General features: G+C 35.6%; 1 protein-coding gene across 1 annotated transcript in view; it reads left to right on the top strand.

Annotated features, from left to right (window-relative positions):
* Window positions 1-4802: 4802 nt before the first annotated feature.
* SLC41A2 (solute carrier family 41 member 2) overlaps window positions 4803-25334 on the top strand; it is a 30622-nt gene continuing 10090 nt past the window's right edge. Inside the window, exons 1-2 of the mRNA XM_081822338.1 lie at window positions 4803-5686; window positions 23495-23602. Coding sequence (XP_081678464.1) covers window positions 5129-5686; window positions 23495-23602 — 666 coding nt within the window. The 5' untranslated portion in view covers window positions 4803-5128. The remainder of the gene's footprint in view (window positions 5687-23494; window positions 23603-25334) is intronic.

Genomic DNA, 25334 nt, shown 5'->3' on the forward strand with positions numbered 1-25334 from the left:
TGAGGAGGGCACGTTCTGCATGGAGCACTGGGTGTTATGCACAAACAATGAATCATGGAACACTTCATCTAAAACTAATGATGTAGTGTATGGGGATTAACATAAGAATAAAAAAACAAACAAACAAACCTTTTTTCTCCTAGTGGGGAGAACTGCAACTTTTATATATCCTACAGCAGTGGTAACAATAGTCATCATGTTGCACATTACATCCCTAGTACTTGTGTATCTTATAACAGGAAGTTTGTACTCTTTGACGTCTTTCCTCAAGTTCCCCCATCTGTTCCACCCCCCCCATCTCTGGTAACCGCAAGTCTGATCTTTTTTCTATGAGTTTGGGGTTTTTTTCTTTCTTGTGTTTTCTCTTTCCTTTTTTATTTTATTTTATTTTTTTTTCAAGATTGTACATATAAATTAGATCATATGGTATGCCCATTTCTCTTACTTCACTTCACTTCATAATGCCCTCAAGGTCCATCCATGTTGTCACAAATGGCAGGATTTCCTTGTTTTTTTGTTTTTTTTTGTTTTTTAATGGCTGAATAATATTCCATTATGTGTTTATGTATATATATACACCACAACTTCTTTGTCCACTTACCTGTCAGTGGACACTTAGGTTGTTTCCATGTTTTCGTTATTGTAAATAATGGTGCTCTGAACACAGGAGTGCAGATATCTTTTCAAGTCAGTGTCTTTGTTTCCTTTGGATATGTTCCCAGAAGTGAAATTGCTAGGTCATATGGTAGTTCTATTTTTAATTTTTTGAGGATCCTCCATATTGCTTTCCATAATGGCTGTACCAATTTAGAATCCCGCCAGCAGTGTGTGAAGTTCCCTTTTCTTCACATTAATCCTCTCATAGTCCCTTCAACTAAGGTGGCAACAGGTGGAGATAATTCTCTTACAGGAGGGCAGCAATAATGGGAGGAAAATAAAATCTACAATGTCATGCATACTGAAACACTCATGTAGTGTATATAAATAAAGGACAATAATAAACAGGTGTCCACTATCAAGCTGAAAAAATATAACCAATACCTCTGAAGCCCCCTATCTGCTTTTATACCACTTAGCCAAATATAACCATTCTCTTGAAATTTGTGTTTATCATACCTTTCATATATTCCAGTGTGTGAATATCCCACAATTTAGGTTTTCTCTTGAGTTAATTCCAGTTTTTTGCTAGTATGAAAATGCTGCTGAGGACATTCCTTTATGTGTCTTCTGGTGTACAGTGCAGGAGTCTCTTCAGGGTATGAACTTAGGGTGGAATTGCTGGAATGTGGGGCATATACATCTTTAATTTTAGTAGATAATGCCCATTGTTTTCCAAGGCGCTATAACGTTTACTGTCGCACTAGTAGTGTTTTATGTATTACCAGTGCTCATGTCCTTGTTCATATTTGAAAGTCTGACAACATCTCATTTTTAGTGTGGTGAATATAAATCAGATTCTTTTTTGAATGTACAGAGAGGTGCTCCTCCAACTTTCATGTGTGCACAAATCACTTGGAGATGCTATTAAAAGTGCAGGTTTTGATTCATAGATTGGAGTAGGGGTGGGAGCTGAGATCCTGCATTTCTAACAAGCTCCCAGGTGATGCCAGTGATGTTGGACCATAAACTGTAGTTTGAGTAATAAGGGTCTAAGGCACTAACGTAGAGTTGCCCCCATGTTGGCTGTCCATAGCACCTAAAGAGTCTTTGGAACAGAACTGCTAAATAATAGTATTTGATATAGCCACTCAATCTCGGGTTTTTGAATCAGGCCATATATTTTACTGACACTAGATGAGTAGTATAGATAAATAATTTTTTTTTCATTTAGGAATTTTGGAAAACAAAAAGTCCCAAGACACCGTTTTAACCAATTCTACTTGTACTCTACTGCTGCAGGCTGGTTTTTTTTTGTTTTTGTTTTTGTTTTTTTTATTTGCAACTTCTGTTTTGTGCAAATATTGGCCATTAGCGAGCAGAGTAGCAGATTCTTTGTTCTTAGAGATTTGTTTCTTTGTAACTGACACACAGAATTCGGATTTTAAACCAAGTCCACTCTATTAAAGTTCTAAAGACACTGTTTCTTCTCAGTTAGGTTGGTACTAGATTAATATAACATACTAAGTAGCTGAGGAGTGACCCATAAATATCTCCATTAGCATTCTTTAACTTAAGTACCTTAAATCTAGGGGAAACTTTGCCAAATTCTGTTTAGTTATTTTTAAAATTATTACCGGTTTTTACTCATGCATGGGTAAATAATATAGAGCAACCAATTGTTGGTTGCTCTGTATGTACATTACTCATTTTAAATCCATCACAAAGTATTTTGATTGTAATCCATTACTCAGTGAGTTCCTAGGTGGTTTCTTTAAAAGAAGAAAGTTTAAGGAGTCTTTTTTTTTTTTTAAGATTTTATTTATTTATTTGACAGAGAGAGACACAGTGAGAGAGGGAACACAGTCAGGGGGAGTGGGAGAGGGAGAAGCAGGCTTCCCGCGGAGCAGGGAGCCCGATGCGGGGCTCAATCCCAGGACCCTGGGATCATGACCTGAGCCGAAGGCAGATGCTTAACGACTGAGCCACCCAGGCACCTCAGTTTAAGGAGTCTTTAAGGGAGCTAATGGAACTTGTCAGTAAGCAATCATTAGGCTAACTGATCATCACACACTAACTGGATAAAATGAAGGATAGAATAAAAATAAACACATATTTCTCAGCGCAAAATGGTGATATGTTGGGTATGTGCTTAGCCATGTCCTGTAAATATTCTAACAGAGATGACTTGTCTTGGGAAATTCCTCTTTTTTTCCCCCTTTCCCTCCCCTTCATTTTTCTGTCTAGTGTTAGTTGGTCATGTTTCCCCAATTCTCTGCATTTCCATTTTAATCAACTGGATAATTCTGCTTCAAAAGAAGAAGAAACTGCCTGTATCCATCACAGGCCCTTCACTAGTATACACTTGTCTTAAAGCTCAATCCCTTTGAGGTTTGTTTTATATTTTATTTAACTGAAGATCTCCTTGAGGCAGTGAAATGCTCGCTCCTTAAAAAGACACAAATGGGTTGAAGAAACAGAAACCCTCTCAATCTACTCATATGAGGCTGCTGGGAATCTCATAAGTTCCAGAAGTACAGCGGAGCCTCTCAATACCTGGAAGGTTCTCAGGCAGCTATTCTGGCCGTCTCTCTCTTTCTGGGACTACTTGGTTTCTCTTGGCTTTACTCTGGACACTGGTTCCATTCATCTTGTTTTCTTTAAACTCTGCCTTTCTCTGGTATACTGATCAACCTGCAGGTGGCAAAAAAATGGCAACTAGTACTTAATCTACTCATTGGATTCTCAGGGCAAGTCCATAAGAATTCTGTACCATAATCCCTTGGGGAGTTTAAAAAGAAAGATGTACAGGCCTCAAACATAGATATTCCAAGTCAGTAGGTCTGGGGTCCTAGAATCTATTTTAAGATGTTTCCCAGTAGGAATTCCAAGACTCCTCCACAATCACAAGAAGAAAGGAAGGAAAGTGAGTGAATGATGAGGTAGATGAGACAGGCCCTAGCACCTGCCACATACCTCTGTTTGCCATTCCTTGCTATTGATCTTCCTATCCAAGGAGTGGAGATGGACATTGTAAGGAATTGGCAGCAAACATTGAAGGATATAATAATTTTTATTAAAAGCAGCAGTACTGACAGCAATAATTCTTAGTCTCACTTGGTGGGTGGGCAGTGCAGTTGGGCAGTGGGGTCATCTACCCATTATCAAATAAGTGCCAATTTCTTGATCTCGGATGCCCTTGGATGTACAAGGCAGGCCTGGGTGTTCCTGACCTGAGACCTTTAGACCCACTGCAGTAGATTGCTTTGAAAACCTCTGTAGCTATGGTAGCAGCTATCCAAATAGTCGGGCAGCCTCAGTGTCCATCACTGTCGAACTAGCTACAGTGTGTGTCTGTGTCTCTTAGTTCAGTCTTTAGAGAGAATTTGGTCACTGGCCAGCCACTCAGGGGCCTACTCTGGGGTTGGGGGTCAGAGCAGCCTTTGAGAAGAGCGTAAGTAGTAAGTGCATTATAAGCTTTCTTTTGGTTGGCTTGCAAAGTAGAGCATTTAGTGAGTATCTGTAATCCCTTTTCATTTTGGTTATTTGGTAGATAATAGAGATTGTTTTCCTAAGTCAATTATAATGAATTGTATGAATATGACTCCAACCTATTTTTATATGTGAAATAAATGCCCTGACCAGTATTCAGAATATTTACCAAGTATTTTTATGGCAAGCATTATCATTGTCTCCTCATATTTTAATAAAAATAACATTTTGATAAAATATATATTACATTAGGTTGTAAATAAAGTAACCATTTAATATTTAAAATATAATGCCATATACTTTACCTCTTATTATGTACTGACATGTGTGAAGAGTTGTAACAATTTGATTCTGAGACCTCCCTATAGTAATAGAAGCCATCACTTTAAATATTTATTTATTTGAGGTGGGGGGGCAGAGGGAGAGAATCTTCAAGCAGACTCCCTGCTGAGTGCAGAGCCCACACCAGGGCTTGATCTCCCAGCCCATGAAATCATGACCTGAGCCTAAACCAAGAAGTCAGTCACTTAACCGGCTGAGCCACCCAGGCCCCCAAGAAGCCATCACTTTATTTAATGAATTTGTCTACTGTAGAACTTCAGGGACTTGATGGCTTTACATAGGCATCAATTAAGTAAAGTATGCAAAGATAAGAAACACCTTTAACAAAGATTGAGCACAATAGCTCTGTACTAGATTTCTGTTTACAGAGTAGCTGTGTGGCTCAAAACAGTTCTGTGTTTAAGCCCACAAAGTATAGATAGTGTCATTACCTTCGGGTTGGTTTAAGAACATGTGTGTTTTATTGAGAATCTTAAGTATCAAGATTGTTAATCTGATTTTTAAAAATTATTCTATTTTCTTCTTTTCAGATCCAGTCCCTCTGAGGAACTTCTAAACACCTTTTATTAGAAACATTATTTCCTACAAAATGAAGTCAACATCTTAATTTAAACCAGCATTTGTGTGGTTCTGATTTACCTACAATGGTTCGTGACTCTTGAGATCTAAAGAGTACAGGGTCTTTTGCGATGACAATATGACTAACAGCAAAGGAAGATCTGTTACTAATAATAACACAAGTAGTGGTCCAAGTAGTGGAGGAGGTTTAGTAGACTGGACTTTAAGCTTAAATACAATTCAATCTGATAAGTTTTTAAACTTGTTGTTGAGTATGGTTCCGGTAATTTATCAGAAAAACCAGGAAGATAGGCACAAGAAAGCAAACGGTATTTGGCAAGATGGATTATCAACAGCAGCACAGACTTTTAGCAGTCGATCCGAGCAGCACATGGAGTTTCACAATTTCTCAGAGCAGTCTTTTCATGGCAATAATGGGCACGCACCAGCAGGCTGTAGCCCCAAGTATGATGACTATGCCAACTACAATTACTGTGATGGAAAGGGCACTGCAGAAGCTGCCGCCATGTTACAGAATGAAGATGCATCTAGTGATGGGGATGAAGACGCCATTGTGGAAGCAAACCAGAAATCACCAAAGGAATCCAGTGGTGTCATGGCATTGCAAATATTGGTGCCATTTTTGCTAGCTGGTTTTGGAACAGTTTCAGCTGGCATGGTTTTGGATATAGTCCAGGTGGGTTTGTCTCTTTATCTTCACTGTCTTTGTTGTTGAAAGTGCTTTGTGTAGGTTACTAATCTCAAACATTTAGTTTAGATTTAATTTATCCCTTAGTGAAATGAAGGGATGCTGACGCAAGCAGAGAATCTGCTGTTTCTAGGTGTTTTTTGTTCGTTTGTTTTCCTTTAGAGGTTCTAAGAGAATAGTCTCCTTCTGTCAAGTGACTCTTCATAAAGGATTGCAATGGTGAAATAACCCCAAAATGGGTACAGTGCAAAACCCAATAAATGTTCTATTTAAATACTTCTTCATTTTTTAAAATAAAAACATATACTTGTTCAAATGAATTCAAACAATGCAGAGTATTAAATAAGAAGATAAAAAATCTTCCCTCTTCCTTCTCTTCAAACCAAAGTCTCTTCCCCTGCAGAGATTATCATCATTAAGGGTTTGTGTTTACATGCAGACATTTTTCTATGCTTTCATATATGCCTATGTGCAGAGTTTCTTTTTCAGAAAAAAATGAAGTGCTATATATATTTTTCTACAACTTATTTTCATTGCTTAATAATATATCTTAGACATTTTTCCAAAGTAATAACGAAGAAGTTCTGCCTTTTAAAATGAGAGCTTCATATTCCATTGTATGTACATACTGAAATTTACTTATTCACTCTCCCATGCTAATGCTATAATGAATACCCTTATAAATATATCATTATATACTTACACTAATATTTTCATAGGATAGATTTTAAAAATGGGATTGCTGGGGATTAGGGTAAGTGTATGTGTTTAAGATTTTATAGAGACCATCAGATTGACTTTCAGAAAGATTACACCAAATATTTATACTCCTACCATCAATGTAGATATACTTTTATTTTTCCATGTCCTTATGAGGGTTGAATATCCTTGATCATTTTCGTTTTTGGTAATTGATAGGGAAATATTTTCATATTTTAATTAACATTCTTTAATTATTATTAATGTTTAGCATGTTTTTATATGCCTATTGGCCATTCTTAGTTCTTCTATGAATATTTCTTATATGAATTACTTTTTTGTATCTATAACCCATTTTAAAAATATATATGTGCTACTTATTGATTTGTAGGAATTCTTAATGTCGTATGGTTATAGAATTACCTATTATATAATTATCTTTCTAAAGTAGTAAGTGTTAAAATGTGGCATTCTGTTATTATGAGTTTTCATTCATCAATCAGAGAAAGATTGGCTTTGGGAAAGTGTTAAATTGAATAACATTTGTTGCCCTTGTCTTTTCATTGCTTGCTCCCTAAAAGAAATCTCAGGTCATTTGTGACACCAAAAATTTTTTTAACAGATAGCATTTTTATCTAAATGGAAAACATACATAAATAGAAACAATTTTTCCACCATCAGTTGGAGAAAGGATATGAAAAGAACTGTCTTAAGATGTATATTGGATTTTTACAGCAATCAGACAAGAAAAAAGAAATAAAGGGCATCCAAATTGGTAAGGAAGAAGTAAAACATTCACTATTTGCAGATGACATGAGACTATATATAGAAAACCCTTCGGACTCCACCAAAACTACTACTGTTGATAAATGAATTCAGTAAAGTCACAGGATACAAAATTAATAAATCTATTGCATTTCTATACACTAATAATGAAATTGCAGAAAGAGAAATTAAGAAAACAATCCCACTTACAATTGTGCCAAAAATACTAAATACCTATTATTAAACAACCAAGGAGGTGAAAGACTTGTACTCTGAAAACTATAAAACACGGATGAAAGAAATTGAAGGTGATCCTTTTAATGTATTGTTGGGTCCTATTAGCTAGGATTTTGTTGAGAATTTTGGGAATCCATATTCATCAGGGATATTGGTCTGAAATTCTCCTTTTTGATGGGGTCTTTGCCTGGTTTGGGGATTAAGGTAATGCTGGCCTCATAGAATGAGTCTGAAAGCTTTCCTTCTGTTTCTATTTTTTGAAGCAGAGAAAGTCAATTATCATACGGTTTCACTTATTTGTGGAACATAAGGAATAGCATGGAGGACATTAGGAGAAGGAAGGGAAAAATGAAGGGGGGGAAATTGGAGGCGGAGACAAACCATGAGAGACTATGGACTCTGAGAAACAAATTGAGGGTTTTAGAGGGGAGGTGGGTGGGGGTATGGGTATTAGGGAAGGCACGTATTGCATGGAGCCCTGGGTGTTATACGAAAACAATGAATCATGGAACACTACATCAAAAACTAATGATGTACCGTATGGTGACTAACATAACATAATAAAATAAAATTTAAAAAAAAAAGAAATTGAGGATGACACAAACAAATGGAAAGCTATCCCATGCTCAGGGATTGGAAGAACCAATATTATTAAAGTGTCCATACTACCCCAAAGCAATCTACAGATATAATACAATCCCTATCAAAATACCAACAGCATTTTTCAGAGAACTAGAACAAATAGTACTAAAGTTTGTATGGAAACACAAAGACACTGAATAGCCACAGCAACCTTGAAAAAGAACAAAGCTGGTAGGTGTCACAATCCCCAGATTTTAAGATATACTACAAAGTTCTAGTAATAAAAACAGGTGGTGCCTGGCTGGCTCAGTCAGTAGAGCATGTGACTCTTGATCTCAGGGTCATGAGTTCAAGCCCCACATTGGGTGCAGGGTTTACTTAAGAAAAAAAAAAAAAAAAAGAATGGTACTGGCATAAAAATAGACACATAGATCAATGGAACAGAATAGAGAGCCCAGAAACAAACCCATGCTTATACAGTCAATTAATCTATGACAAAGGAGGCAAGAACATACAATGGGGAAAATATGGTTTCTTCAACAAAAGGTGGTGTGAAAACTGAACAGCTACATGCAGAAGAGTGAGACTGGACCACTTTCTCACACCATACAGAAAAATAAGCTCAAAATGGATTAACCTAAGTGCGAGACCTGAAACCATAAAACTCCTAGAAGAGAGCACAAGCAGTAATTTCTCTGACATTGGCCAGAGAAACATTTTTCTAGATATGTCTCCTCCGACAAGGGAAACAAAAGCAAACTTAAACTATTGGGACGACACCAAAATAAAGAGGTTTTGCACAGTGAGGGAAACCATCAACAAAACAAAAAGACAACTGAATGGGAGGAGATATTTGCAAATGTTATGTCCAGTACGAGGTTAATATCCAAACTACATGAAGAACTTACACAACTCAACACCAAAACCCACAAATAATCTGATTAAAAATGGGCACATTTTTTTCTGAAGAAGACATACAGATGGCCAACAGACACATGAAAACATGTTCAACATCAGTAATCATCAGGGAAATGCAAATCAAAACCACAGTGAGATATCACCTTAGACCTGGCAGAATGGCTAACATCAAATACACAAGAAATAACAAGTATTGGTGAGGTTTTGGGGAAAAAGGAACTCTGGTGCACTACTGGTGGGAATGCAAACTGGTGCAGCCATTGTGGAGAGAGTGTGGTGCTTCCTTAAAAAATTAAAAAATAGAGGGGCGCCTGGGTGGCTCAGTTGGTTAAGCGACTGCCTTCGGCTCAGGTCATGATCCTGGAGTCCCTGGATCGAGTCCCTCATCGGGCTCCCAGCTCAGTGGGGAGTCTGCTTCGTCCTCTGACCCTCCCCCCTCTCATGTGCTCTCTCTCTCATTCTCTCTGTCTCAAATAAAAAAAAAAAATTAAAAAATAGAGATACCATATGATCCAGTAATTCCATTATGATATTTACCTGAAGAAAATGAAAACACTAATTCGAAAAGCTATATGCGCCCCTGTGTTTATTGTACCGTTATTTACAATAGCCGAGATGTGGAAGCAACCCAAGTGTCCATTGGTGGGTGAATGCTTAAATAAAAAGTGGTATATATACAATGGAATCTTATTCAGCCATGAAAAAGAATGAGATCTTGCCATTTGCAACATGGATGGACCTAGAGGGTATAATGCTAAGTGAAATAAGTCAGAGAATGACAAATACTATATGATTTCACTCATATGTGGAATTTAAGAAACAAAATGTAAAAAAAAAGGAGACAAAAACAGACTCTTAAATATAGAGAACTGATGTTACCAGATGGAAGGTGGGTGGGGAGATTAGGTAAAATAGGTAAAGGGGATTAAGAGTACACTTATCTTGATGAACACTGAGTGATGTATAGAATTGTGGAATCATATTATTGTACACTTGTAACTAATATAACATTGTGTGTTAATTATCCATCAGTAAAAAGTGTTGGGGAGAATAGAAACTTTGCAGATGTAATTAATTTAAAGATATTGAGATGGGGGAGTTTGTGGATTTTCCAGGTGGGTCTTAATAAGAGGGAGACAGGAGGTTAGAGTGAGGGAGGTGGAAAGTATATTGAATTTTTGAATGGACTGTAAAACTAACAGAGGACCAAATCTACCTGTCCCCTTGAAATATTTCAAGTTGTTAACAATAGTATCGTAACAGCTAAAATGAATAAGCTGTTTCAGTTTGACTTTTTTTTCTTGATATACCAATTACTCTGAAGAAACACTCAACATTTAATCTAGAATGATAGTAACATCTATAAGATTAATATGTTATAGATTATTAGAATATTTATATAGCTTATGTACCTTCCTCTGGTGTAATGTTTACTTATTTCTTGATACTATTTGAGATAATAACGTGTATAATTGATTTATAATATTAAACTTTAGTGTTAAAAATTATAAAAACAAATGTTTTGAAAAATTTCATTTAAATATGCTTTTAAAAACTTTTAATTGTGAAAATTAACACATATAGAGTATAAAAACCAAAAATGTACAGCTCAGTGAATTTTCATGACACAAGCAACCATATAACTATCAGGTCAAGAAACAGAATCTTAGCAGTACTTCATTAGTCTTCTTTGTGCTCCCTTGTGATTGCTACCCTTTATTCCCCATCACCAAAGATAATCAATAATCAGATTTTATGAACCATACTTCTTTGTCTTTATAAATGTGCATCATTAAACACCATTGTTTGGTTTTACTTAATTTTTCTAAAACTTTATACAATGAAGTGTAGAATACATATTCCTCTGTGTCTGGCTTTTTTTGTTCAACATTATGTAAGTTTTATGAAACTGTAGTTCATTGATTTTTATTGCTATATATTAATCCAGTTATCAATAGATCACAGTATATTCTCTTCGCTATTGATGGACATTGAGTTCATTGGTGTTTTTCCAGATTCTGGGTGCACATGTGCATGCATTTCTGTTGTATATACATGTAGAAATGGAATTTCTGGGTCTTAGGATATACAGGTATTTAAATTTAGTATATGTCAAATGGTTGTACCAATTTACAGATTAACTAGCTGTGTATGAGAGGTCTCATCACTCTGTGTTCTTATTTATACAAGGTATCAGCAGTCTTTTTAAGTTGAGAAATTCTGGCATATGTGTGGTGGTTTTAATGGGGATTTCCCTCATGACTAATGATGTTTACTGACCATTTATTTGGACATGACTGGTAAAGTTTTTTTTTTAATTCATTTTCTTATTTGTTAGATTTTTTCTTACTGATTTGTAAGAGTTATCTGTGTATTCTGGATACAAGTCCTTTAGTTATACGTATTAAAAATATCTTTCTCTCTTCTATGGCTTTTTCACTCTCTCAATGAGTTTTAATGAGCAGAAATTCTTAATTTTGATATAGTGCCTTTTTTCCTACTTTTCCATGGTTTGTACTTTTTGATTCCTGCTAAAGAAATCTTTCCATACTTTCTTACCTTCTTAAAGTTTTGTTGTTTTGCCTTTACATTTTGCCTTCTACATTTAGATCATTCTCTCCCTGGAATAATTTTTTATAGAGAGTTTGAAGTAGGGATTGTGTTTTGTTTTGTTTTGTTTTTCTTTCCACATGGATTTCCAGTTGTGTCTGCACTATTATATAACCAAAGTCTTTGTTATAAATCAAGTACACATTTATGTGCAGATGTGTTTCTGGGCTCTCTATTCTACTCCTTTGGTGTATTTATATTGCTTGGCATGAATACTACACTATCTTAGTATCTAGTAGAGAATGTTCTCTCCATGTTCTTCCTCAAAGTGCTTTGGTTATTCTTTTTCCTTTGCACTTTCATGTACATTTTAGTTTAAAAGCTTGTCAGTTTCCACAAAAAAAGTTGCAATTGTGATTCTGATTGCATTGAATCTACAGATAATTAGGAGGAGAATTTACTCTTTACAATGCCGACTCTTCTGATACATGTACATGGAATAGCCCTCTCCAGTTATTTAGGTCATCTTTAATTTCCCTCGCTGATATTCTCTAGTTTCTAAACACACATCTTTTACATTTTTGTTAGGCTCTTTCCTAGTTATTTCATACTTTTTATGCTATTGTAAATGGTATAGTTCTTTAAAAAATTCACTTTCTGTTTGTGTGTATGTATTGACCCTGTATCTAGCAACTTTGCTAAAATCACTTACTAATATTAATAACTTATATGTAAATTATTTTAGAATTACTTCATCATAACAATATTATCTGTGAATATGGCAGTATTTCTTTCTTTCTAAACCATTTATTTGTTTGTTTATTTATATGTTTATTTATTTTGGTTCCATTCTGTACTGGCTAGGACCTCCAAAGCATTATAAAATAGAAGTGATGAAAGCAGGCTTGTCTTGTTCCACATTTCAAAGAGAAAGCTTTCTTTTTTTTTTTTTTTAAAGATTTTATTTATTTATTTGAGAGAGAGAATGAGCTAGAGCATGAGAAGGGGGAGGGTCAGAGGGAGAAGCAGACCCCCCACTGAGCAGGGAGCCCGATGCGGGACTCGATCCCGGGACTCGGGGATCATGACCTGAGCCGAAGGCAGTCGCTTAACCAACTGAGCCACCCAGGCGCCCTCAAAGAGAAAGCTTTCAACAGTTCCTCATGAAGTATGGGGTTTGCTACTGATTTTTGTAATATTCTTTATCATATTAAGGACGTTTCTTTTTTTAACTTACTGAGGTTTGTATTAAAAATCATGAATGGATGTTGAATTTTATCAAATGCTTTCTATTTATTGTTAACACTCTATGATTTTTCCCCTTTATTTGTTGCTGTGTTGAATTATATTGATTAAACCAATCTTACATTTCTGGGATAAGATAACCTGGTCATGATTTATTGTTCTTTTTATACAATTCTGATTAATTTTGCTAATATTTTGGTGAGAATTTTTGCATCTATATTCATATGTAAGATTAGCCCATAATTGTCCTTCTCATAATGTCATTAACAGTTTTCATTAAGGTAGTACTAGTCTCATGAGTGAATTTGAAAATGTTCTCTTTTTCCTTCCTATTCTTTGTTAAGGTTTATGTCACTTTGTCATTATTTCGTCCCTAAGTATTTGGTATAATTCCCTGATGAAGGCATCTGGGTCTGCCGTTTTCTGTGGGGGAATGTTTTTATTTACAGCTTGAGTTTCTTTAGAAGTCACAGGGCTAATCAAAATTTTCTATTTCTTCTTGTGTTTATTTTCGTAAGTTTTTAAAAAAAAATTTTCACCATTACATCCCTAGCAGATTGAGTAGATACTCAGTAAATGTTTGTTGAATAAATGTTGAACAGTCACCGTTTATTGAAGTTTGCTGTAGGCACTGCCCTAAGCTCGTTACGTACATGATCTATTTTAATCCCTACAAGAAAACTGTAGGGAAGGTGCTATTGTCTTTGTTTTATAAAAAAACAAACAAACAAAAAACAACTTTGTTATTAGGTGTTAGAGCTGAGGATTGGATCTTGATCCAAATTCAATATCTATGCTCTTAACCACTACACATTATACAAACTTAATGCATGTGAAAGCTTTTGTAATCCTTTAAGGGCTACATACCTCTTTTTTTTTTTTAAGGTTTTATTTATTTATTTGACAGAGAGAGCACACACACAAGCAGGGGGAGATTAGGGCTTCAACATAGAAATTATGAAGGTGACACGATTCAGTCCCTAGCAGGTGTTGTTACATGTGCTGCCTCAGCTGGATTATCAAATTCAGGATAAGGGGTTAAACAGCCATTAGTGTCTTAAGGCAGTACTTTAATATGTGGCTGTCGGCAAATTAGGGTAGATTGCTTGGCCATTATCTGCTTTCTATTTATTAGGACATCTATTCCCTGTTTTATGTAAGACCTGCTCTGGCCCTGCCTCTCTGCTTTTACTTTTATTATTTAATTGTCAATCAGCTTGGAGTGGTTAATTGATGTTTGCTGAGAAAATTTGCCAAGATCACCTGTTTTGGGTGAGAGTAATAATTCAAAGGTTGAGTTTTATAGATATTTCCTCACTTTACAAATGAGGGATATGAGTGAGGCTCAGAGAGCTTCCTCAGCTAGCAAATACAGGGTATGAATTCAAATTTAGAATTTTTACCCCAAAGTTGATGCCTTTTTATAGTAGTGGGAAATACGAATACTTAGATTATAAATACTAAAGTGTGTGACTGAACACTTAAGTACCTTTAGAAATAAGAAGATTGCTGTAGGACTTCTACTGAAGTACCAGAAAGACCTATAGAGATATGGAATGTTCTTTTTACATGTTCAGGCTTACCCCAGGGAGTAAGTGTTTGTCCCAGTCTAAACTACCTTTGTGTGCTTGTGCCTTACAATATCGCTTTACTCATCCTGGGCCCTAAATTAAAGAACTTAGTACAGGAGCCTGTGAAGCACAATTATAGTACCTGGGAGATCAATGTTCAGTAAGTGGTGTGGTATTAACAGGTATCATTCATTGAATGTTCTTTGTCAGTACATTGTGTGAGTTATCGCACCTGATGTTTATGAAGACTCTGAGGTAGGTGGTGTTATTTCCATTTTATGTACAAGGCTTAGATATTAAGTTATTTGCCTAAGGTCACTTAACTGGGAAGTGGCTGAATTAAACTCAAGTAGGCTTTTAACTACTTACTGTACTATCTCCTTGCTTATAGGGGACATATCTTATCTTTGGATCACCTTCTATGGTCAGAACTTTTCTGTTGTAAGAAATTAAAACCCAACTAACCAGTTAATTTAAGCAATAATAATAATAAAGAATGCATTGTCTTTTGTAACTGGGAAGAATAGGTGTACAGCCTACCTCAGATATAACTAGATCAGGGACTTAATTTTATGATTATCTTCTCTCTGTCTCTCATTTCAATTTCCATTTTGTTTGTTGCTCACGTTCTCTCCTATTGCACATAGGTCCTGACAGTTGTGGGGTCATATCCTTTTAGTTTCTTCTACAGAGGGAAAGAATGAGCTATCCTCTGTCTTCAGTTTGGAAGATTCTAAGGAAGAACTCTTCAGTTGGCTTGTCATTGGTCACATGCTTACCCCTGGGGGACCAGTCAATGTGATTAGGGAGATAAAATAATATGATTAGCCCTGTTTGAGTTACACTTCTATCTCAGGGGACAGATGACCACTCAGATCAGCAATTTCACTAGAAGCACAAAGAATAGGAATTTAACTGCTTCTCAAGTGGAAGGGAGTGGATATTGTTTCAAGGAAAATGGAGATGGAAAAGTATGCACAGGAGGTAAGAACAGCACCTTTAGTGTAGTGACCCCTCACATACAAGACTTGGCTCCTCCATGGTCTTTTTGTTTATCTGAGACCGTCGTTCTCAGAGTGTGCTCACTGAACCAGTAGCATCAGCATCATCTGGGAACTTAGATACACGAATTCTCAGACTCTATCCCAGCTCTACTGAATCAGAAACCTGGGGTGAGGTCCAGCAAACTATTTTTACAAGCTTTATTATTTCTGGTGATTTTGATGTGGGCTCCAGTTTGAGAACTATGAATCTCGAGTAATGTAAGTTCCCTTACTACTGGTAAATGGAGTTGGGTGGGATAGTTAGCCCACATAGTCTTTGGTCCCACTTAAGTAGGGCCCAGTCCAAAAAACCAACCTAATGCCTTACACAGAGCAGACATTCAATAATTCCTTGTTCAATGAATGAATGAAATGAAATAAACTCTACTTTGTTACAAATATTCCTGAATTTTGATAATCAAACTTAGAGTTTTAAATGATAGGATTCAGAATTGGAAATATCCTGGTCCAAGCTCTTTGTCTTTTCTTCCCTCACTAAAAATAAGCAAATTGTTTTAAATGATTAGCCCAAGAACGTACAGCTTGTCAGTGGCAGAGCCCTGTCTTGTGGATAAATCCTGTGCTCTGTATAACATGTTGTATGCGTATCTTGGATTGTCCATAGACCTAATCTATTATAAGATTCTGTAAAATGAGATTACTGTTAGCTACCCATCCATCTAAAAGAAATGTAAGTAAATTGAGCTAATACCTTTGGAACTTCCAGTAATTCCTAGGTAAATTTATACTGATCATTAGAATATTATTGAAAACTGATGTCTGCCAAACCCTGAGATCCTATTATGTTTTATGAAGACAGTATCATTGCAGTGCTGAAAATATTCCTTTGAAATAGAGGATAGTATAGCTCTCAAATATTCCTTTGTTTATTACTATACTGCTGTGTGTGTTTTGGAATTCAGATGGAATGATGCAATACCTAAGCCGTATTTCTAACCATGGAACTCTGAGTGAGGGCTATTTTTCTGATATGGAAAGTAGAGCGGTCAGAGAGAAAACGGATACTTTATTGAAGTTTTGTGGACAAAATGCCAGTGTTTTAAAAGTGCAAAGAGAAGGGAAGAGGGCAGTATCAATGTTAGACTAATTTTTGTCATCAGTTTCTCAATTCACAAAATTAGGAAGTCATTAGCATGTTTGTCTCTCCTTATAAAGCATAGCTATCGTTTTAGAGTTTGTATTAAAGAGAAAATATCTCTTTTAACATAGCTGTGATCTCAGGAAGGCACTAGCATTCCCTCTGATGTAATGGATCTGGATTTTATTTAAAAAATAATACATGCACTTTGACTTCTGGGAAGCTGTAGTAAATGTACGTTTACCTATCCTGCCCATTAAGTACAACAACAAAACAAAACAAAACCCTGGAAATTTTATATAAATCAAACATATGAAGACTCTGTGAAAGGTGGAAAGAAGATAGTCTGGCTAGGCCCTTTTTGCTTCATATATCCCGATTTGGAGTTAAAGAAGCCAGCAACCTGGGAATACCAACAGATGCAAACAACAACAACAAAAAACCTGCTCTCTCTAGCTAAAGGACTAGGAAAGGGGCAATCTAGTGAGACAGAAACCTTGTAGACAAGAATTGTTCTACTCTAGCCAACCATGACAGAAAAGACTGTGGTCTCATCCATACACCCAGAGTCGCAAAGCCTCAGTTTGGGGCTGTAATGAACAACATGGATATATGTGGAGGGCATTATGCTAAGTAAAATATGCCAGATGGAGAAAGACAGCTACTGCATGGTATCACTTACATGTGGAATCTTAAAAAAAAAAAAAAAAAGTCAGACTCAAAGAAACAGAGTAAAATGGTACTTGCTGGGGGATGGGGGAAATGGGGAGAGGTTGGTTAAAAGGTACAAACTTTCAGTTATAAGATAATAAATTCTGAGGATTTAGTGTATAGCATGGTGACTATAGTTGATAATACTGAACTGTATAATTATTACTTGCTAAATAAGACAGTAGGTCTTAATCATTTTCACCAAAGAAAGAGGTAACAATGTGAGTTAATGGATATGTGAATTAACTCAGTGGTGGGACTCCTTTCACAATGTGTGTGTATATCAAATCATCATGTTATACACTTTACGTATATTACACTTTTTTCAGTTATACCTCAATAAATCTGGGGTGGAAGAGGCTGTAGTGAGGTACCCCAATACTTCAGGGTGATATTAGAGAAGGGCATGTAGGGTGCTAGGATTTTCATTTTTGTTGGCTAATAATGAGAGCCCCCAATAGAACTGAAAGGAGAAATAGAAAAATCCACAATTATAGTTAGAGTCTTCAACACCCTTCTCTCAACAATTGATAGAACAAATAGAAAATCAGCAAGGATATAGAAGGACTCAACAGCACCACCAGCCAAACAAGATCTAATTGACATTTACAGAACACCCCTCCCCCCAAACAGCAGCATACACATGCTGTTCAAACTGTCATAGATCATACACCAAGGTAGGCAATATCCTGGGCCATAAACCAAACCTCAAGTTTAAAATATTGAAATCATTCAGAGTGTGTTCTCCAATTACAATGTAATCAAACTAGAAATCAGTAACAGAAAGAAAACAGAAAAATTTCCAAATACCTGGAAATAACATACCTTTAGATAATCCATGTTCAAAGGGGAAGTCTCAAAAAAGTAAAAAACAAAACATTGAACTGAATGAAAATGAAAATGTAACATCAAAATTTGTGAGTCACAGGTAAAGCAATACATAGATGGACATTTATAGAATTAAATGCATACATTAGAATGAGGCAAAAAAAATCTTGGGACGCCTGGGTGGCTCAGTCGTTAAGCATCTGCCTTCGGCTCAGTTCGTGATCCCAGGGTTCTGGGATCGAGCCCCGCATTGGGCTCCCTGCTCGGTGGGAAGCCTGTTCTCCCTCTCCCACTCCCCCGGCTTGTATTCCCTCTCTCGCTGTCTCTCTCTGTCAAATAAATAACTAAAATCTTTAAAAAAAAAAAATAATCAACAATTGAAGCTCTCATCTCAAACTCAGAAAAAGATGAACAAAATAAACCCAAAGCAAGCAGAATTAAAGCAAAAATTTCAATTGAAAGCAAGACAACAATAGAAAAAACTGATGAAACATATAGTTGGTTCTTTGAAAAGATCAGTAAAAGTGACAATCTGGAGCAATACCACCAAAAAAAAAAAAAAAAGACCTAAATTACCGTATCAGGATGAAATGGGGGATATCACTATAGATCCTATAGACATCGAAAGAATAATAAAGGAATACTATAGACAACTCTGAACACATATATTTTCCAACTTACACAAAGTTGGACTGCTTCCTTGAAGAACATAACTACCACAAGGAACCCAACATGAAATAGATCATTTGAATAGCTCTGTACCCACTAAGGAAATTGAATGTGTAATTTAAAAAAACTCCTAAAAAAGAAACCTTCAGACCCAGGTAGTTTCACCTGAAAATTCTATCAAATGTTTTAAGCAGAATTAACACTAATTCTATATAAGCTCATTTGGAAAATTGAAGAGGAGGGAACAATTTTCAATTCATTTTAAGAAGCTAGTATTACCCAGATACCAAAACCAGAGACAATGCAATTTTCATTAAAGCTACAGATTAATCTCCTGTATATAAACAAACAAACAAAAATCCTGGCTAATAGAGTTCAGCAATATATAAAATGAATTATACACCATGAACAAGTGAGGGAAGCAAGTCTGGCTCAACATTTGAAAATTAATCAATGTAATTTACCATATTAACAGGCTAAAGAAGAAAATCACATGATAATGCAACTGATGCAGAAAAAGCATTTGACAAAATTCACTCGTTCATGATAAAAACTCAGATAATTAGGAATAGAGTGGAATTTCCTCAGCATTATACTTAATGGTGAAATATGAATGACTTTTCCTTAAGACCAGGGACAAGGCAAGGATGTCTGCACTCATTACCTTTATTGAACACAGTGTGGTAAGGCAAGGGGGAAAAAAAGGCATACAGATTTATAAGGAAAACTAAAACTTGGTATTTGCAGATGATGTGATTGCCTACTTTGAAAATCCCAAGAAATCTACAAAGAAAGCTCCTAGAACTGACACATGAGTTCAGCAAAGTCACAGGATACACAATACATACAAAAAATAAATTCTATTTCTATGCACTACAATGAATAAGTGGACATTGAAATTAAAGGTACAATAACATTTTTCAAAGAATAAATACCTATATATAAATCCAACAAAATATGTACAGGACTTGTATGCTGAAAGCTATAAAACCCTTATGAAAGTAATCAAAGATCTAAATAAATGGAGAGTCATGCCATATTCATGGCTTGGAAGACTCAACATAATAAAGATGTCAGTTTTCCCCAAATTGATACATGGTTTAACAGAACTTTTTAAACTCCAGATTTTTTGTAGATAATATTCTAAAATTTATATGCAAAGGAAAAGAGAATAGCTTTAACAGGTTTGAAAAATAAAGGGGGAAGGATGAATTTACCTGATGTCAAGCTGATTAACATGGCTACAGTAGTCAAGACTCTGTGGTATTGGTGGAGGGACAGATATGTAGATCAGTGCAACTGACTGAATAGACAGCCCAGAGATGGACCCACACAAATATGTTCAGCTAATTTTTGAGACAGGTGCAATGGAGAAAAAAAATAGCCCTTTTAGCAAATAGTGCTAAAGCAATTAGACATCCATAGGCAAAGAAATAAACCTCAACCTAAGTCTTTACTGAAAAATAAACTAAAAAAAAAAAAAAAAGAACTCAACATGGATCACACATTTAAATATGAAATGTAAAACTAGAAAACTTTTAGAAAAATATAGTAGAAAATTCTCAGTATCTAGGGCTAGGCAAAGATTTCTTAGACTTGACACCAAAAGCAGGATCCATAAAAGGAAAAATGGATAAATTGGACTTCATCAAATAAAATTTTGTTCTGTGAATGACCTTATTAAAAGGATAAGCCAAGCTGCCTAGTGGAAGAAAATATTTGCAAAGCACATACCTGACAAAAGACTAGAATATATAAAGGACTCTCAAAACTCAACAGTTAAAAAAATGAGAAAATTGGCAAAGAGACATAGAGACATTTCACCAAAGAGTGTGTACAGATGGCAAATAAACATGAGATGTTCAATATCTTTAGCCATTAGAGAAATGCAAATGAAAATCACTATGAGATATCACTACACACCTATCAGAATAGCTATAATAAAAATAGTAAAACTTTGAAATGCTGTTAAGCATGTAGAGAAATGGTATCACTCATACATTGCTGATGGGAATTTAAAACAGAACAGCTACTCTGGAAAACACCTTGACAGTTTCCTTTTTTTTTTTTTTTTTAAGAGTTTTAAAAAATTATTATTTAGAGAGAGAGTGCGCACGCATGCATGCATGAGTTGGAGGAGCAGAGGGGGAGGGACAGGCAGACTCCATGTGGAGTGCGGAGCCTTGGGGGGTGGGGAGTCCATCTCATGACCCTGGGATCATGACCTGAGCTGAAACCAAGAGTCTGATGCGCTTAACTGACTGAGCCACCCAGGCACCCCTTGACAGTTTCTTAAAAACAAACACACACACAAACAAAAACTAAAACTAGGTACTATCATGTAACCTAGCAATTGCATTCCTGGGCATTTATGCCAGAGAATGAAGACTTATGTTCACACAAATCCTGTACATGAATGTTTATAGCTCCTTTATTCATAATAGCCAAGAACTGGATACAACCCAGGTAACCTTCAACAGTTGAATGGTTAAATAAACTTTGGTAAATCACACAAGTCACACAGTAAAAGTAGTAAGAGTCAGAATTCCAACCTAGGTAATCTGACCCTGAAGCCCTTCTCTTTGAGTTAAGTACTGTATTGCTTCTCACTACTCTCAAATATCCCAAATGCTGTCTCTGGACACTCCAGGATTGCTGTGGGATTTTTAAAAAATTTTGAAGGAAGCGCAATGATATTTCTTGGACACTCTACAGACTCAAGGTGGTTCAACACTTCCACATTGCATCACACATTTCTCTTGATGACTAGATTTTCAGTGGTTCTGTGAAAAAAAGCAAGTGTCACACAAAAACCAATATAGAACAAAAAATGAAGGTGGCGGTGTCCAGTTCCAAGGTTTGAGAAGTTGTGCAGTGACCAACAGGTACACACACCCCATTAATAAGTAATTATGGTGATATGACATAAAATATTTTTTTCAGTGTATTTGTATTATTTCTACAAATGGCTACTAAATCGTTAGGAAATAAATAACTTGTTGGTTGTTTGGACCAACTCCTTAATAAATAGGACCTTTAGGTGTTTCTTTTAGCCTAGAGGTGTCATGAAAACTGAGAAAGTTTGGGAACTTCTAGAAGCACACCTCTGCAGGTGTAGGGAAAAGAATATAGAATTTATTTGGTATGAGATAGGAAAACAATGGAGAGTTCTTATTATAGCAATGCTAAGGTAATAGTGACTTCACAGTAATTCTTATGGGAGTATTTGATTTGAATTGAACTTGGAAAGGATGGGAGTAACCAAAAGGAGTTCATCCAAACGGATCCAAAGTGTGATGACATGTAGGAGCTAGACTGATAGAGATACTTGCATATTATTCTCGTGTTTCTAAAATTAAGTCAAATAGCTAGGATCTTAAAATGATGACCTAGGTAAAATGTATTCCTGAATTCTTGAATTGTTAAAAATAATACCTATCTCATAGGTTTGTTTTGAAGCTTAAATGAGTAAACCAAAAGAAAACAGTGCCTGGCATATACCAAGCAATCAGTAGATGTTGAATATTGTTAATATTTGTTAGTACTGTTATCTTTTTCATTATCATCATTATCACCACCACCACTCACATCTCTGAAGGAGGCATATCCCACTAGCATAGCAGAATTCTTAACCCATCGTAAAACATGGAAAGATTATTTCTTAGTTTTTTAGGAGGTTAAGAAATCTGGGATCAGCTAGGCCCCCAGTGCTTTTTTTAGGCTCATCCTTAATTGGCTTGAACCCTGGAGGGATTCCCTTGCATATCCTTTGAGTCAGGATTTTACCACCAAAGACTGATCTGATAAACATTTCCTAACCTCTTTAGGTCCTAGTTCTATATCTATTTGAAACAACCTCTAAGGCAACTTTGGGGACGAATTGAATTTTTCTTTCATTTATCTGATGGATTTAAGTTTTACTTCTCTCACCTGTTTTGGTAGTAATGACAAAGCTGCATTCTTGATATTTTTTGGCATAAATCAATATGTTGGTCCATAAAGTCTGTTACTAGGACAATCACTTCTTAATGGCATTAGTAAAGTAGCAGATTGTGTTATTAAGTGATTTGTGTGGGTTTTTTTCACTTTATAAAGTACTTTAACATGTTATTTTCATTATCATGGTATTTTCCCAAGGGCTAGACAGGGCAGACATTATCTTCATTTCATGGATGAAGAAATGGAGATCCGAAAGTCAGATGACTCATCCAGGATTACGCAGCTAGGTTATGACAGATCCATGCCTAGAATCACAAATCTTCTAATTTCCAATTTAGTGCTTTTTTATTGATCCTGTGCACTGGAGCCTCTTGCCTCACACCCTAAAATGGGAACCAGAGCGTGGGATGGCTCAGAACTCCCGAGGTCCATTCTCTGTCCATCTTCTGGCCTTGGGAAAATCATTTAACTTCTCTGAATCTTTATTTCTTCATCTGTGAAATTAAATAATAATATTACTATATTTTTCCTGTGGGGTTGTTATAATTAGTGTTGGAACCAAGATTCAAATCCAGATGGTCTGGTTCTTGAGTCTGTGCTCTTAACTACTAGTTATACTGACTCCTGTCCTCATTAAGGGATAAAGTAAAATTTAAGGGTATCAAAGTTGTGGAGCAAGCTAGAGGTATTTGGGGATGTAGTGACTGTATCAGCTATCACTCCCAATTTAACTCAATCTTCTAAAGCAACTCAAGGCTTCAGAGCTCTGGAGAATAGAGTTAAGCTAAATGTTCACTGATTAAATGACCTGTGTTGTTATTGCAAAATGCAGATGCGACATTGGGAAAAAAGGCTGAGATTTTTAGAAATGTCTTTTTTCTAAAGTATTTTTTAAAGAGTATCAGAAAATTCTGTTTTTTGTTTTTTTTTTTCCTTACAGCACTGGGAGGTGTTCAAAAAGGTAACAGAAGTTTTCATTTTAGTTCCTGCACTTCTTGGTCTCAAAGGGAACTTGGAAATGACATTGGCATCCAGATTATCCACTGCAGTAAGTTTTTTCCTACCTCTAAGTATGTATATTACCTTTACTCTTTCTTTCTGGGAAGAAGAACTTGTATCAGTCCAGTTTTTTTCCTCTATCTGACAAATTTCTGGACCTCAGGGATATGCTAAGTAGTAATGCCTGGTAACATACCCTGAAAGTTCTCTAGGTTGGCTAATTTGTGAATTATAGGCCCTCCTTCATCCTGAGAAGTAGTATACTTGCCTATTTTGCATCCAGGGCATTCTGGAAATTATCATCAGTGCTTAAGACATGGGCCAAGTTAGATATTGAGAGTCTGTATGGTTCAATGGTTGGTTGATTGGTATTTAAACCTTTTGTGGTTATAAGAGTAATACATCCTTATTGCAAAAACTGAAGACAAGGGAAAAAATTACAAAGAAGAAAATTTAAAACCACTCCAAATTCTTTGCCTAGACATAATCATATATTAATATTTTGGTATGGATTCTTCTATACTTGGATATCTGTCTGTACTTGGATAACTATACTTATACATAGTTAGGCATAATATAGATATATACTGTATATTTTTAGAAAGAACAGGAATCATATATTCTCTCTCTTAAAATCTATGATATCCATTTGAAGATATACCATGATCATCTTTCTATATCAATATAAACCTATGTCATTATTTTTATTGGCTATGTACTTTTCCCTTATATAGCTCTCCTACAATTTAGTCCATCATCTATTATTGGATATATAGGCTCTTTCTAATGTTTTGCTATTATAAACAATGTTATAATGAATACTTTTATACATACAGTTTTGCATTCTTTTATTTCTTTTGGGCATATTCTAGGATTGTAACTAAAACTGTTTAGGAAAAAAATGCATTCTTTTAAGGCTTTAGCTACATATGCTAAATGTTTTAAATGTTGCCAGTTACAGGGTTCTGAGTTATTTTTAGAAGCCCAAAGGACATTATTCTCTCACTGTAACGTTTGTTGGGGGTTCACCATTGTGCAACCAAATTATGTTGGTTAAAATCATGTTGCTAGTGGGGTTCACTTCAGTGAACCATCTACCCATTTAATGTTAGTCAAAAATTAGGCTGTCAGAGGTTATTACTAATTGCAGTACCTTTAGTATATGAAGTTAGGGGTTTTTTTGTTTGCATAAAGAGGCTACAGCAGATAAGCCCATCTATGAACCTGGGGCAAAAAATTTGCATATCTAAAGGTAATCAAGAAGCTAAACAACTGTGTTGGTGATAGGATACAGATGGAAATTCATTACTTTTTGGCATCATGGAAGCCAGTTACATTGCTCCATTGTTAAACTTTTAGATCCAAGGTTTAAAGACAAAGTTTTCTCAAGCGATCATGTGAAGCCATTAAGTACATGTAAAAATATTTTAAAAAATATGTTAGGACAGCAATCTTAGACTTCCCTGAAAATATTTAGAAAGCATCATCAAGCAATGTACAAAACTTCAGTTTATGGAATTACTTAATGAAATTACATTATCACCATCAACCAAATCTTCAAACCTAAGAATTAAAGAGGAAATATCTTTCATCAATTATAATGAGAGGAAAGAAAGTCCAGTAATTTGGTAACACCATCATTCTTAGAGTATCTAAATTGGCAAAACTAGCCCAAGCCAATCTTGATTCTCTAATGACTTCGTTTTAAAGTGGGCATCTATATAGTATTACATCTAGGAAGTATAGTGACCATAGGATCAATCTAGTAGCTCTCAGTGCTT

Source organism: Leptonychotes weddellii, chromosome 5, assembly GCF_054177405.1.
Source record: "Leptonychotes weddellii isolate Sample4059 chromosome 5, ASM5417740v2, whole genome shotgun sequence".
In the NCBI taxonomy this organism is placed as follows: domain Eukaryota; kingdom Metazoa; phylum Chordata; class Mammalia; order Carnivora; family Phocidae; genus Leptonychotes; species Leptonychotes weddellii.